The sequence below is a fragment of the Cervus canadensis genome, chromosome 15 (assembly GCF_019320065.1).
Source record: "Cervus canadensis isolate Bull #8, Minnesota chromosome 15, ASM1932006v1, whole genome shotgun sequence".
Taxonomy (NCBI): domain Eukaryota; kingdom Metazoa; phylum Chordata; class Mammalia; order Artiodactyla; family Cervidae; genus Cervus; species Cervus canadensis.
The window spans coordinates 64,908,722-64,925,111 of record NC_057400.1 but is presented as its reverse complement, the minus strand read 5'-3'; the positions used below and the strand labels follow the sequence as shown (position 1 = coordinate 64,925,111).

General features: G+C 34.0%; 1 protein-coding gene across 5 annotated transcripts in view; it reads left to right on the top strand.

Annotated features, from left to right (window-relative positions):
• The window catches only part of ZSWIM2 (zinc finger SWIM-type containing 2), a 114,481-nt gene that overhangs the window by 18,892 nt on the left and 79,199 nt on the right, over positions 1-16,390 (top strand). For all 5 annotated transcript variants that reach the window (XR_006273221.1, XR_006273220.1, XR_006273222.1 and 2 more), the window contains exons 3-7: positions 4,863-5,380; positions 6,614-6,690; positions 8,041-8,081; positions 14,358-14,568; positions 16,066-16,317. Coding sequence is in view for 2 of the 5 variants with exons in the window: in XM_043488242.1 (XP_043344177.1) it covers positions 5,216-5,380; positions 6,614-6,690; positions 8,041-8,081; positions 14,358-14,568; positions 16,066-16,317 (746 nt within the window). In the remaining 3 variants the exon portion in view is untranslated. The remainder of the gene's footprint in view (positions 1-4,862; positions 5,381-6,613; positions 6,691-8,040; positions 8,082-14,357; positions 14,569-16,065; positions 16,318-16,390) is intronic.

Sequence of the window (16,390 nt, the reverse complement as noted above, 5' to 3'; positions counted from 1 at the left end):
GATCAAATTTTGATTCTGTAGCCTTTCTAAACATTCTGTAAGCTAACTTAAATGCTATGATAAAATTATTTATGCTTAGAATCAGTGATTCTGTAGTCCAACCCAATGGTGGCAGATAACAGGGAGTAAACTGGTCTATGTTCATACCTTCACTTAATCCCCCTTTCCCCAGTTAGCACTTTTCATCCATATATGTCCTAGTAGTTTTTGAAATTTACCAATTCATTTTCTATTGCTATGTAAAAAAATTACCACAAACTCAGTGGCTCAAAACAACACCCATTTGTTAGTTTACAGGTCTGTAAATCAGAAGTCAAGGCAGGCCTGACTAGGTTCTCTACTTAGGATGTTACACTGCCAAAATCAAGGTATCAGCTAGGCTGTGGTCTTACCTGGAAGCTCTGGGGAAGAATCTGATTTCAACCTCATTAACGTTGTTGGCAAAATCCAGTTTCTTGTTGCTATAGATCCGAGGTCCCCATTTCTTTTCTGGCTATCAGTCAGAGGCTGTTGATTTTTCTAGAGCTGTCTCCACCCCATCCTTATCACATGGGCCCCTTCATCTTCAAGATCAGTAACAGAATCATCTTTCAATTCTATCCTCTCCTGCCACTAGCCAAAGAAAACTCTGCTTTGAAAGGACTTGTGTGATTAGATTAGAATAACCCAAATTATCTCCTTTTTATTAACTTTATCAACTGATTAGTAACCTTAATTATACATGCAAAATCTCTTTTGCCATGTAATATGACATACTCACAAGAGAGGGAATTATGCAAGGCAAAGGTCATTGGGGTCATTGTTAGAATTCTGCCTATCTCATCCCTCTCTTGTTCTTGTTGAGATGTTAAGTCATGTTTGACTCTGTGACTCCATGGACTGCAGCAACCCAGGCTTCCCTGTCCTTCACCATCTCCCAGTGTCCACTGAGTTAAACTCATGTCCACTGAGTCAGGGATGCCATCCAACCATCTCATCCTCTGTCATCACCTTCTCCTCCTGCCCTCTATCTTTCCCAGCATCAGGGTCTTTTCCAATGAGTCTATTCTTCACATCAGGTGGCCAAAGCATTGGAACTTCAGCTTCAGTATCAGTCCTAACAGTGACTATTCAGAGTTGATTTCCTTTAGGATTGACTTTGATTTCTTTTCTGTCCAAGGGACTCTCAAGAGTCTTCTCCAGCACCAGAATTTGAAATCATCAATTCTTCAGCACCCAGTCTTCTTTATGGTCCACCTCTCACATCCATACATGACTACCAGAAAAACCATAGCTTTGACTACACAGACCTTTGTCAGCAAAGTGATATCTTTGTTTTTAATATGTTGTCTAGGTTGGTCACAGCTTTTCTTCCAAGGAGCAAGCATCTTTTAATTTCATGGCTGCAGTCACCATCCACAGTGATTCTGGAGCCCAAGAAAATAAAGTTTCTCTGTTTCCATTGTTTCCCCATCTATTTGCCATGAAGTGATGGGACTGGATCCATTATCTTAGATTTTGATAACTGAGTTTTAAGCCAGCTTTTTTACTCTCCTCTTTCACCTTCATCGAGGTTTTTAGCTCCTCTTTGCTTTCTGCCATTAGAGTGGTATCATCTATATATCTGAGGTTGTTGGTATTTCTTCTGGCAGTTGATTCCAGCCCAGCATTTTGCATCATGTACTCTGCATATAAGTTAAATAAGTAGGGTGACAATATATATCCTTGATGTATTCCTTTCCCAATTTTGAACCAGCCTGTTGTTCCATATGTGTTCATCCCTCTCTGTTTGGCTTTAATGTCATAAATGAAAATCTTTTAAATTTTTTATTAATTTCATAATCTTTTCAGACTGAAAAGGATTTCATTATCTTAAACTAAAAGTATCAATCCCACTCATAGTTGGTTGCAAATTTATTTATATTAGAGTTGGATGTGCAAAATGTCAAGGTATGTTTTCTCTATAAATGATGCGATCATCTTTGCTAGCCACTATTCCCCTAGTCACTGGATTGTGGTTGGAGAAGGGAGAGAGACTTAGTAAACTCATTTAGTCTTTTTTAATAAAGTTTTTTAGATAAATGGTATCTATCACCAAAGAAAAATTGCACTGGCAGAGTAAACAGGCAAACAAGTCTTTTCAAAACAGATAAGGGAGAGAATCTGACCTCAACTATACTACAACAAAGGTGGGACTTTGGTGAGATAGAAGGAAAGTACCAGAGATACTTCAGATAAGAATGGTTAATGTGATTAGGCCATTTACAATTAGGCCATTTATTATCAAAGTTCAGCTCCACTTTGCCTCAAAAACTGAGAGATAGGAGCAATATCTTTCTTGATTCTATTTCAAAGGGATGGCTAGCAGGTTCTTGAGAAAGATAGTACTAGGTTGTAAAACTGTGAGAAAATCTGTATCTCAAAAGGCAGTGAAAAAATTTACAACTGAACGTTTTCTAAAGTAAATGTTCTAAGGGAGGTCAAGGACCCAAAGTCTGGAAGAAATCTGACTTATGTTTAGTCCAGCTAGGAGGAATGTTAAAGTACCTTGGTCACTATTAAGGGTAAAATGCTTAGCAATTCAGTTTTCTACCCATCTCCTATTTCTCTCCACAAATTATATGAGTGTTTGAGGAAAGTGAAGCTTATATGACCTTGTGTCTGATGACAAAAGATAGAGACCTTGAATCCATACAGTGTCTCCAGGACTCTTGCTGGTCATTTCTGCAGTGTGTTGATTGGGAACCACTGAGTTGTGTTGGACTTCTTGATTTATTTTAATATAAGGTATCATGTGGTGCTTCCCACAAGAGTTCTCGGTTCTGTTTCCTTCCAATCTTGAAGTCATTGATTCCTGTATTCATTAATATTGTCTTTATTTTGTGCCCATTCTCTAGAGGTAAACACAGATTCCTATGTTCATTGTATATCTTTACCCCCTTGAGAATCAAGGCATTGCATCCAGTTCATTTACCTGTCTTCCACTGGCACCTCTGCATATTGCTTATCATGTGTTAGGGCCCTAAGCCAGGAGCCTAACTTTCCTACTAGCCTGTACCTCCCTAATATTAACCCAGAAGTAAGCATACTACACACACACACACACACACACACACACACACACACACACATGTTCTTAGTCTTCATAAACCCAGCTCATTGTTTCAATCCATCCCTCCACCTACTCCACATACTTACCCCAACATACACACCCTGTTGAGACTGGTAGCTGACTTTCCACTGACTTCTGTTATTCTTCTTCCTACCCATTTAGGGCATTCTCTTTCATACAGTTCCCAGGCCTAATACTCTAGGCCCAGTTTTTTTATATCTTAATCCTAAATTATAACAAAATTTTAATTATCTTTTATAATCAAATTGTATTGCTAAAGAGCCTAAAACTTAGTTCATGTAATTCAAATGACTTATCAGTAACTTTCTAGCACTAACCACTTCCCTCTTTCCTGGGCAATATGCTTCAAAATGTAATTTGGAGGGGAACAATTCCCTTATATAATATTTGCAAAATATTACCCCTGTAAAATACTCTTAAGAGATGAAGCAAACATATGGGAGAGTAACCTGGCTATAAAAATGTTTTTGACGTCTTAACTGACAGATACAAAAACAAATGTCTTATAGCTAGACTAAAGTTCTGTTTAGCAATCTGTGCTTTCCCTTTTTAATTTCAGTAAAAGTGTGAATACTGTTACTTTCATCATCTCCCCCAATAGAATTTATGGACCTATATTCAGTTGACATGACAGTTGTGTCTTAAACACACAATCTTCTGAGAATGGTGTGTATCACTTACGCATGTAACAAGTATTATTACCTGAGTATGATAATAAAACAATTTTACTTATTTACAAAATAATTTTAACAATTATTTGCTATTGTTTTTTTTAAGTTTCTTCAGAGTAATTCTTAAATAACTATATACATAATATATATGTAATGTATATGAAGACATATATGTACATGGAGAGAGGAGAGAAATGGTGATTGAATAAAGTGCCTTCACTCTGAAACCTTACTCATCATAAAGTGCAGATTGTCTTTTATTTTGAGTCCTTTTAATTATAAGTATTAATAAATAAATTACAAATTCAATTTATAATTTCTTTTGGTTTGGGTATGAGTTTTTTCTTAATGTATTAATATAATACTTTAACATCTAGCACCATTAAATTGATGGTAAAGTTGGGAGTATGGTAGCATGTATGCTAGTTGTTTTTAGTCAGAATAGGAGAGGAGCGATAAAATTAAGTTAAAATCTTAGACCTAGGATTGGATGCTGTTTATTCAGTTGTCTCAATGTGAAAGCTGCCATTTCTGTCATCTTCTTTCATAACAGGGCCTTTGACCATTTTCTCCTCCTGCTCTCCACGTACCGAGTTGTGAGGTCTTTCCATGATAAAATAGGACAAATATCCCTCATCTTTATGTTACTGGGCCACAACTGGTCATTTCCGGATTTCACTTTAAAGACAGATTCCAGTAATATGGCTTCTTTACCTGACTCATACTTTACTATTGCTGTCCTCCTGAACGTAGCAACAAAGCTCATAGACAATCTGAACTATCCGGTGAACATTACATACCTTATTCCTTAAATAGGTATTTGTAAGTTTAGAGGGCATAGAGGCAATGGATTCTGCACACACACCCAACACCCATCCCTATCCAAACACGCAATATAAACATGCTGAGCACAACACCAACACATACAGCCCTACTTAAAGAGTCTAGCTTCCAGGTTAGAATGCTGTGTTCCACATCATTGATCTTCCCCCAGCGATTAATTCTGATTATGCACCTAGTGAGCAATCGGGAAATGTTTGTGGAACGTCTTTCGGATAAAAACAATGAATCATTTACAGGATAATTTTAGCATCCAGAGCCCTAACTGTAACCGGGCTGTGCGGCAGTCCTAACAGAATTCACGAGCCCCGCCTGCGAGGAACCAGCAGAAGGAACGCGAGAGATTTGACAGCGATATCTTCGACCGCCTGCGTTGGGTATTAGAAACACTCCGCGGTCAAGATCGTTGCTTCTGGAAGGAGTGGAGGCGGGTGTGATCTCGCAAAGCAACACCTCAGCGCAAGGCACGCCGGGATACCGGGGAGCCCAAATACCGTCACCAAGCAACCGACAGGCACGCGGTTGTCATGGAGACCGGCTGGCGACTCCGACAGCCTGGCTGAACTGCTGCCTTCGCCCTAACCCGGGCAAGATGCTTCGCGGGGGCTGTAAAGCCTCTGAGAGGCGAAGACACTTGATCGACCGCCTCAGCTGGCAACAAGACCAAGCGCTGAGCAGCAGCATCTACCTCCTGCGAGAGATGGGCCCCACCGCCTTTCTGCTGAGAGAGGAGGAACCGGAAAACAGGGATTTCCGAGTAACTACCGCCCCCAACACGCCTCGGCTTCCAGCCAGGCGGACCCGCCCAGTCCCCCCAGACCCACCTTGTATGTAGCTACTCGCTGCCGAACCTCACCCGCGAGTGTTCCCGACCTTTAAAGACGTGCGCATTACCGAGCAAAATAGTATTTGTTAGAAAAGTTCCGTTATTGGAGGTTAAGGCACCAAATCGTATCCAGCTTCTAAGATGTTGGCCCTTGATCTTCGGGCTTGAAAACACAACAGGTTTTATTTGAGTATATGGTTTGCTTTTACGTAAATTCTCGGATCCATTAGCAAGTCACTAGCCCTGTAACGCAGATGAAATGAAAATCGTCCAGTCTGTTTACAAGCCGTATATATTTGCTGGATAAATAAAATTGGATTTTCTTTACTTTTTTGTCTCTTGGAAGCTATAACGAGACACTTTTAAAGTGTAGCTTAAATGGCGATTCCTTGGAAAGGTCTTGATGAATAAAAATTCTTTTCAATTTTGCTGAAAACTACAGATATTTAATTTTCACATATCCTGCTTTCATCAGCCTAAAATCAGCCACCGCTCTACTTTCCAGAAGATGACCTGGAATCTTTTAATTTAATGTTATTAAATTAAATTTATATATTTATTTTAATTTGTTATTTTAAATTAATTTAAATTTAAATTAATTTATTTTAATAATTAATTATTAAGTTAATGTCATGCATTTTAAGTACTGAGTACAGGTTACTAACCTATGCTTATCTCAGACGTCCTTTTCCCACTTTACAACACTTAGGGCATTTAATAAATAGTTTAAGCCAGTATAGACTTAGTGAGTAAAATTAAATACACTCACTAATTGAAATATATGCACAAAAAAACCCGGGAAGTACTCCATTACTCCAAGTCTTTAGCTACACTGCAAAGTAGAATTTCCTTTCAGCTAATATTTTGTAGATTTTTCTTTCAAGCTTTTAAAATTAGAGTTCTTTTCACTTGTCTAAACATAGGACTCTTAAAAACAATCTTAGCTGACAATACAATTTGTTGAGTAAGGCAAAGGATATGGAAGTGGAAAATCAGACTGATGTCAAGAATTAAGATGTCCCAGTAGACTGTATTTAGCCTTTTGGAGTCACCTAACCTATGACCTGAAATCTCTGTTAATCTAGTTATTAACCTAATTTTACTCTATAATCTAAAAATTGACTTGAGGTTTTTTTTTTTTAAGTCTGCATTTTTCTTTTGAAGGTTTCTCTAGGAAATCCTCATGTTTGTAATTGTTCCACATTTCTGAAAGGAGGGGAACTTTGTAAGCACATATGCTGGTAAGTGATGTTGTAATGAAAATCTTCCACAGAGAAACATCTTGTTTTATTACATATTTTTCCTTTCTCATGGTTTGAGTTCCGTAAGATTAAAGAAATTTGGTGTTGAGAAAATATAAAGGTAAAATGACCATAGCTTGTCAATGTAGTCAATATAGTTTGGGGTATTTTATTTAAACCCAAAAATTAAGTAAGATTTAAATTGAGAAGCATACTACCACCTCTACATGTTTGTAATGTTATTGTTTTTAATAAGAAAAAAAACAATGTTTAGACTTTTATTATGTACAAAGGTGAAATCTAACAATAAAACAATCTCCTTGATTCACGTCAGTGATGATAATTACATAGTTCATTATGATTTTTTAAAATTTTATTAAGTCCTTTTCAGTAAGCATTTGACTATGAATTTTCAAGACTGAAGTAGGACTCTAGATTACTTATGTCAAATCTAGAATTTTTCCTCTAGAGTCAGAACCTGTTTGTAGGCGATCCCAGAAATGAAAAACAAAAAAAATTCCTTCCACCTATGGTTCTTTCAAAGCTTGCAATTTGGTTTTATTATTTCACATAAAATAGATTTTTTCCATTTTTATATTATGCCAGTTTCCTTAGGGCAAGGGTGTTCTGTTCTGATTTTTATGTAACATTTTTTGCAGTATATTAACCATAAATTTAATGGAAATATAATCCAAGTATTTAATATACTAATGTATATTTAATATATTAAGTAAGAATTTAAAATATGCTTCCCACTTTCTTAAAAGAGTCATATTCTGTTTTAGTTGATAATATTTGAAAGTACTTTTCTGTCATACATTAAAAGTGATATGTATAGGAAGACAGGAATTATCTAGAAAATTCCTCCATTTCCAGGAGTAGGAAGCTTCTGTTTTAGTCACTCATTTGTGTCTGATTTGTGACCCCAGGCACTGTAGCCCACCAGGCTCCTCTGTCCATGAGATTGTCCAGTCAAGAATACTGGAGTGGGTTGCCATTTCCTACTCCAAGGAAGCTTCCAGGGCAGTTTAAAAGGATTGCTGTGAATACTTAGATTCTCTCACTAACCTTTCTTTGTGAACTACTCTTATGTCATAAAGAAACTCTCTCTGACAAATCTCTTTATTGCAAATGCCTTTTGTTTCCATGGATCATATGTTTTTCACATACTTATTTTAAAACATAAATTTAATGTCTTGTAACAGAAAATGATGAGAATTTTAGATTTATACCTAATGTGTTCAGCAAAGTAAATTCTGTAATGCCATTCCTATTATAAAATTAATAATACCTTTTGAGGTTATGTCAAAAATAAATGTTTCATTTTGGTTTTCTACTTTTGGATATTAGGGTCTTGTTGAAAAAATTCAGGCTCCCAAGGAATCATGAATGTAAGTTGTGTTTGTGTGTGTGTTTTTACTAATTTAAAGTTAACAAATTAAAAAATTTTTTGTTTAGACATATTCTAAATTGAGTCAGTTATTTTTCTAGGTGATCTGACAGCTGTCTGTAATGCAGTTTGTTACATTTAAGACAATTGGGACATTTTTCTAATAATAAAAAATGTAACTTTATATGACATTTCAAATTAAAAAGCATTTAATAATAAATGAGATAAAATAATTGCCAGATTTTCAATACACTTTCCCTATGTATTCTAAGCAAGGATTCACAGTAGTTTCTATATCTAATTTTAATTGTGAGAAAAATAACAAATTGTTCAGATCCCAGAAATAGACAGTTGACATGATACATAATTTCTTTTAAAAATATTTACTGACAAGTTTTTATGCAAAAATGTATGTTTTTTAGAGTAAAATAATTCTAATGACAGTAAACTCAGTAAATTGAGTTTAAAGTCAGGCATATGAAAATTTTTATAATTTTCAACTTAAAAATAAATTCTAGAGTCCTCAAAAATAAAAGAGAAAGAAAAATAGTTCTATTACAGGTTAATTAGATTTGTACATTTTATAATAAAGATGCTGTCATTATCAAAATGTTTCCTGAAAAGATTTATTTAACCTACACTAGATTCATCCAAGAACTACAAAGGCATTTTAAAATTTATTAATGTCTATAATAGTCGTAAAAATTAAAGTAATAATTAGTTTTTTTTCAATTCAGGGTACAAATTCTATTTAGGCAAGTTCATTCCCCTCAAACTATTTTATAAGTACAATAACAGTAGACATTTATAAGTCCTAATAGACAATAAATTAATATTAGTGTTTCACAGGCATTTTTCCTTTATATTCTTCTCTCCACATACACATTCCCTGGTGGCTCAGCAGTAAAAGAAACTGCCAGCAATTTAGGAGACCACCTGCCAAGCAGGAGACATAGATTTGATCCATGGACCAGGAAATTCCATCTCCCAGAGAAGGAAATGGCAACCTACTCCAGTATTCTTGCCTGGAAATCCCATGGACAAAGGAGCCTGGTGGGCTACAGTCCATGGAGCCGCAAAAGAGTTGGACACAACTTAGCAACCAAACCACCGCCAGCACATATTTTCTTAGAAATGTCTCATATTGCCTGTCTCCCCTTGTTACGTCTGTAACAGTGATTTCTGCATCTTATCAGGAGACCCGTGTTTCCACCTGCCTTCTCAGCAGCATAGTTTTGGAGGTCCCACAGGCATTTTGAGTACTTAATTCCCCCATATGTGCTCCCCTGTTGTATTCCCCAGCTCACATGTTGACTTTCCCTTTTCTTTAGCCTCAAAGCTAGAAACTGTGGCATCCTTGGTTTTTCATTTCTCATCCTCTTCTCGTGTACAAATCCCGTTTGTGTTACACCGTCCCTACTTCTCAACTGTGCTCACCTCTCTCCTCGTTCTCAGCTTCGGTCAAGCTTCGTCAACGTTTAGTCCTGTTCTCAGGAGCCTCCTGGCTTCCAGCACCTGCCCTTTGTTGCTGGCTCCTTCACATTGTAGACTAAAGGTTCTTCCTGAAATGTCACTAATCTTCACTTCATCCTCTCCCAATCCTCCATACACAATGATTAGATTGTATGAGTTCATGCATATTGTTTTCTTCTCAATTTCTCTATCTTCTTGAAGTTAAGTGTTCACATCCTCTACACTATTTTCCATATCATGTCACAAGCTTCTTCTATACTACACTGCCCGTTAGAAATATAATGTGAAGCACTTGTATAATTTTCTAGTAGCCATATTATAAAAAGTAAAAAAGAAATAGGAAAATTAGTATCAATAATACATTTTATTTTAACCCAATACATAAAAATATCATGTCAGCATTTAATCAATATAAAAATTATGAGATAGTGTGATGTTTTTCCCTTTGTCTTCAAAATCTAGTGTGTCTTTTACACTTACAGTACAACTCAACTCAGACACTGTGTTTTCATTAGAAATGCTTGATCAGCATTTAGACATCATAAAATATTCAATTGAAAAATAGATTCAGATAACACATAAATTGTTATAAACATACTTCTAAATTTCCAAAAACTATAGATTATTAGTCTTCCATAAAGCAACATTTAAAATTCAATTTTTCAGTCACGTTATCCACATTTCAAGTGCTCAGTAACCAATGGCTGTATTATTGGACAGTACAATTCTACCCAATTATATTCAACAAATATTTATTGTACTGCATTTTAGTTGAGAGCTCTGCTAGGTTATTTTTTAATGAATTGGATCATATGAATTGCCAATATTTTTTCATCTATGAAAATAGTTATTTCATATGGATTAATTTAATATTTTATATCATATTCTCCTTTGTGTTCTTGAAAGCAGAAATCATGTCTTATTCTTTTTATTATTAAGTATCCTATAGTAGGAAAGTTTGTAAATGCTTAAATTTGATCCTATATATGAATTTTGAAAAATTATATTTCCTACTAAAAATATTTTATATGATATTTAAAAGATGTTTTAGCTACTTACATTGAGAAGATCCTTTGTGTACAAATATTCAAAGAAAGTATGTCTCAATAATGTTGAAATTTATCATTTAAATGAAAGCTAGAACAAACATGCATGAAAATTAAAGTAATCCAAAGAAAGCTATAAACGGCTATTCAGTAATATTATGTAAAGTATATAAATGTAGAGAAGAAGGTTACTAATAATGAAGCAGAAACATTTTGAACATCATTCATAGATTCTTTTCTAAAGTAAATCTGGAAACAATTATTTGTACCCTACTGTTGCATTTCAGAAACCTGAGACTCGCTTTTATTTTTGAAGACCTACGAAGATGGTTGGAGAAGGAAATGGCAACCCACTCCAGTATCTTTGACTAAAAAAATCCCAGGGACAGAGGAGCCTGGTTGGTCACAAAGAGTTGGACACGACTTGTGGACTGAGCACAAACCTGGTTACATAGAAATTTTTCATAAAAATATCAGTTTTTGAACACAATATTTTTCCCATAACCCCACAAATATTTTCCAGCAAAACCTAGCTTTATTGCCTAATGGGTTTTTTCTAAATACAATGTCTAGTAAATCCCATCTATTCCTTTTTTCAGTTAAATATTAATGGATAAAATAACAACCACACTTAAGGAAAAGTTTTTTAATTCCAACCACAAAGATATAATTAATATTTATTTTCTATTTTCTTTTTTGACTTTGTATTTATACAGAGAATAAATGTAAGTGTGGGAATTCTGTGTTCTGCTTTTATCACACACTGGTACTTTATAAATACTTTCAATGCTATATAGTCTGTCAAATTGTCAGTGAATGTTAAATAGATTATGATATACTCAGAGTATTATATGTCATAATTGACTTAACATTCTCCTGTTGTTTGGCATTTAATTTATTTCTAAATACCTGTTATATTCTTTTTTATCATGACTCATTTTTATTGATTTTTTATTAATTTTTATTGGAGTATAGTTTTTCCTGTTATATTCCTTGTATATGAAATTTTTCTTCTCTCAGTTATTTCTCTAGCCTAAAGTCCCATTAATTGGCTCTTGGAGTAAAAGTACTCCCAAGAGTACTCCAAAAGTACTCCAAAAGGTATTGTTTTTATTTAGATATAATTGACATAAAACATTATATAAATTTCAGGTGTATGACATAATGATTCACTGTATATGTATATTGCAAAATGATCACGAAATCACACAATTATAACTTTTTTCTTGTGATGAAAATTTTTAAGATTTTTCTCTTAGCAACTTTCAAATACACAACACAGTACTATTAACTGTACTATTAACTGTAGTCACCATGCTGTGCATTATGTTCCCATGACTAATTTATTTTATAAATGGAAGTTTGCACATTTTGACCACCTTCAGCCATTTCTCTTACCTCCTAGCCACCCCCCTACACATCTTCAGGCAACCATCAATCTGTTCTCCATATCTGTGTGTTTGAGGGTTTTTTCCTTTTTTAAGTATTAATATTTTATAGCATTAATGCTTTATACCATTACTTTTGCTGATTTATGATTTCAGCAATATATCAGTTTTCTGCTAGTTTTGCTTTTTGGATTAATGTTTTAGTCATATTTAACATATTACATATATTTAACAGCCTATTTTAAGTCTCCAAAGTAAATAAAGATACATGGAAAATTTTGAAAAACAGATATTTCTATAATACTAGGAAAAAAGACTAAGTCACACAAAGTAGGAAAAGATACAAAGTTCATAGTAATCTATTCATTCCCAGTAAATTAAGAAAATAGTTTTCATTGTTCATACACCTGACATACCTATAGAATCTAAAATGCCCTGAAATAATTTAGGGCAAATGAAACATAGCCCTTTATTTATTTATTACCTTTTATTTAGGTTTCTAAATAAAAGGTATATATATATATATATTCTATATCTGTGACTCATTTTGATTTGAACCCACTTTTCTTTGATATTAATGAAATTGAACATCTATTGACTTATTTGTACTACATGTGTAAATTGTACTTTGGCTACTTATTTATTGGAGTAAAACTACAAGCTCTTCCTAAATATAGGGTTTACCCCTCTTTGCAAATGTTTTCCTAATGACATAATTTTTTTTAATATGGTTTTATTAAGTTTTGTTATATATATGTGGGTTTTTGTGTGTTACTAAATCTTACTATTTTTATTTTTTGTGTATATTGTTTTGATGCTTTGAAAGTTGTCCTTCCATAGTATTTTAGAGATTTTTTTCTGCTAACTTTTTCATATTATTTTTATTTTTCCTTATGGCATCCATGTGTAGTTGTATTGGTATAAATTGGAGATTGGAATTTTTTTAATTAGTTTAATTTTCTCCATATTTATACCTAGTTATCTCAGTGACAGCTAATAAATAGTGCTTCTTTTCAACCGTGTTTCATAATTTTTATTCTTTAGTGAGTTTTTATATGTTTATTGTTTTATAATAGATTGTGATATCTGATAAGATTAACTGTCTTGCTCTTCTCTATTAAAGAAGATTCTTTCATAGTCTCTTACATTAATTTTTCCAAATTAATTTCAGAAGAGTTTGTTTCTCCCTTTTATTCTCTGATTCATGTTATACCACAGAGAATATTTTGTAGCCAGCTTCTCTTAGGAAATTTTATAATTCAATATTTCTGCTACTGTGGAGAAACCTTTTGTTCTTCATTTTCCTCCTCATTTTTTTAGGGAGCAGATGTTGCTCTGTCTCTTTGACAAATAGCCCTCATCCTCCAAAGTAATGGTTAATTAAAGTATAATACCCTCCCACATTCCACCTGCCACCCCACCTTAGACAAGGAACAGAGATCTCTATAGTCAAATGTAACTGAGCTTTTCAGTATTTTTAGTGTTTAAGTGGTAATCTTTTTAGGGGGAAATGAAGCTTTTCATTACCTTGCAAGTGATTTTTAATCTATATGTATTAAAGAATGTATAAAATGACCAGAACTCAGGGGGGCCAGTAACAGCTGTCGTTTTTAATTATGGCATGTTAAGGAGAGAGAAAGAGAAAAGAACATGGGAATGGGCCAGAGAAAAAAGGAATCTAGGATGCCTTGATCAAAAACTGCATGCATTGAGAGCAGCAAATAGGATAGCAGGATGGAGAAAATTCAGAATTCAAAAACTGTACATCCCAAGGGTATAGCTAATATAGTTCCTAATAGGTTGTCCTGAGGAATACTGACCAAATCTGTGAAGGATGTGGCTACTGAGACGCTCTTGTAGGGGCGTAAAACTGAGACAGAAAAATAGACACAGTGGAGTCTTGCTCTCTCATTATCTATTTAGTAATTTATTCATCTAACAAATATTAATTACACTAACCACTCAAATATCTCTTCCCTTTTCTGAATTTGCACCCATTTCTTTTAATACTCTTGTATGTTGATAAAATATTTGTTTTTGAATAAAAGATAAAAATGTGAGAGATGATTACAGCACCAATCCAAGGATAAACACTGTCATATAATTAATCTGAAACATTTATAAGGTACTGATTGTACCAACTCTTTACAGTAACAAGAAAATAAGAGATAATTTCCATGCTTTTTATAAACAACTCTTTTCTGACCTTTTGACTTTGAAAGGAATACAAAAAATAGTAAATGTCAGTGTAATAATTCAACCAAGTCTGTCTTTCTGATATTTGGAATAAAAAATGCTAACTTTCAGCCTAAGTTGTTTCTGTATCTCCAATTTGCCATCAAATTTTAATACTTTGGAATTTATCACTAGCTGCTTTGCAGTTAGGTCTTGTGGAGAGAGAAATCAACGATTTGCTTCAGGGAATACATCGAGTTCAAACTCCCCAACGAGAAATGAACAATGAAAATGCACAGATTGAAGAAGATGGTTACATTAAACAGAAGGAAATCGGTTCAGATGATATCTGCTCTATTTGTCAAGAAGTACTTTTAGAGAAAAAGCTTCCTGTCACCTTTTGCAGGTGACATGAGTTTTCTTTAGATTCTACAAACTTATGAACAAATTCTAATTTAATGTGTTTATAATATATCATTATGAAGCATGTTGATAGAAGAATAATACATATTTAAGCAATCATATTTAATTGGCCTTTTATTTCCTAACATATATGTTTAAAGAGGTCCTGTTCCTACTCTAAATATTTCTGGCTACATTTAAAGGCTGAAAATTAAAAAATAAATTCTACTTTAGTTCCCTTTTTACTTTAAGTTATTAAAGTAGATAGTTTTCATGTTTTTGTTTTATACACATGAACAAATTCCATGGCTTATAAGCCACCTGTTAATGTAGGAGATGTGAGACGCAGGTTTGATCCCTGGGACCCAAAGATCCCCTGGAGGAATATGTGGCAGCCCACTCCAGTATTCTTGCCTGGAGAATCCCATGGACAGAGGAACCTAGTGGGCTACAGTCCATGGGGTTGCAAAGATTTAGACATGACTGAAATGACTTAGCATGAACAGATGCCATTGCTTAGAGTGGTTACAAAGAGTTTTCTGAAAGTAATGGTTATTTTACTTTAAAATGATAAAAAAAAAAAAACCTCTTCAGCTTTTGTAAATTTTATCTTTAAACCTAAATAATTCAAAATTCCACTTATACATAAATGTTTATTAACAGTTTTGTACTCAACTAAAGGCACTATAAAGTTGGACTTGGAAAATTTGAGCAACCACTTGGTATTTAACTTTTTAACTGTTTTTTTCCCTTGGTTATTTACTAAAATTTTCATCCACATTGTATTTTTTCACATAGCTGCTTCCTTTGCATATTTTGAAATTATTAACTATTTCCCAAAATATTATTTCTCTCAGCAGATATTAACTGGGTACTACCACATTCATGTTAGTGTAATTTCTAGAAAAATAAGGTGACACCTCTGTTCTCAGCAACATTTTTTATTTAAAAATAATAATAATTATTATAATTTTCCTCTTTGCTAAGACTGTATTCATTCTCAATTTAAAAATGAAAAATATAATGATGCAAAATCTTTGCCAATTTCATTGAAATGGGGAACATTTTGTCTGGAATTCTGATCTACTAAATTAAATATGATAGATTAGATTAGACTAGACAGAAAGGATAGTGTTTATGTGTGTGTGCGCTCAGCTCCCCAGTTGTATCCAGTTCCTCGTGATTCTTCGGACCATAGCTCACCAGTTTCCTCTGTCCATGGGATTTTTCAAGCAAGAATGATGGAGTGGGTTGCTATTTCCTCCTCCAGGGGATCTTCCTTACCCAGAGATCAAACCCGTGTCTCATGTCTCCTGAATTGCAGGCGGATTCTTTACCACTGAGCCATCAGGGAAGCCCCATTTATGTCTGTAATGAAGCTATAAATGATCAGTTCCGAATCTGTTTTTATGGGAAATAAAAAATGGTAGCACAGAAAACTTATTTATGTAAATAAACTTTGCTGCATACAAATGGTAAACATGACTTTTATTTCTTACAGGTTTGGCTGTGGCAATAGTGTTCATATAAAATGTATGAAGATCTTAGCTAATTATCAGGATGTGACATTGAACTCTTCCATGTTGAAATGTCCTCTGTGTAGGAAAGACTTTGGACCATTAAATCTTATTTTAGAGGAATTCAAAAATTCTAACAAACTTGTGACTGCAGCTGAGAAAGAACGATTAGACAAGCATCTTGGAATTCCTTGTAATAACTGTCAACAATTTCCACTTGAAGGGAAGTGTTACAAGTAAGTATCAGTTAGTAAAATTATAAGCTTGTAGTCTTTTTTTTTTAATTTAGATAACTTTGAACATTAGAGT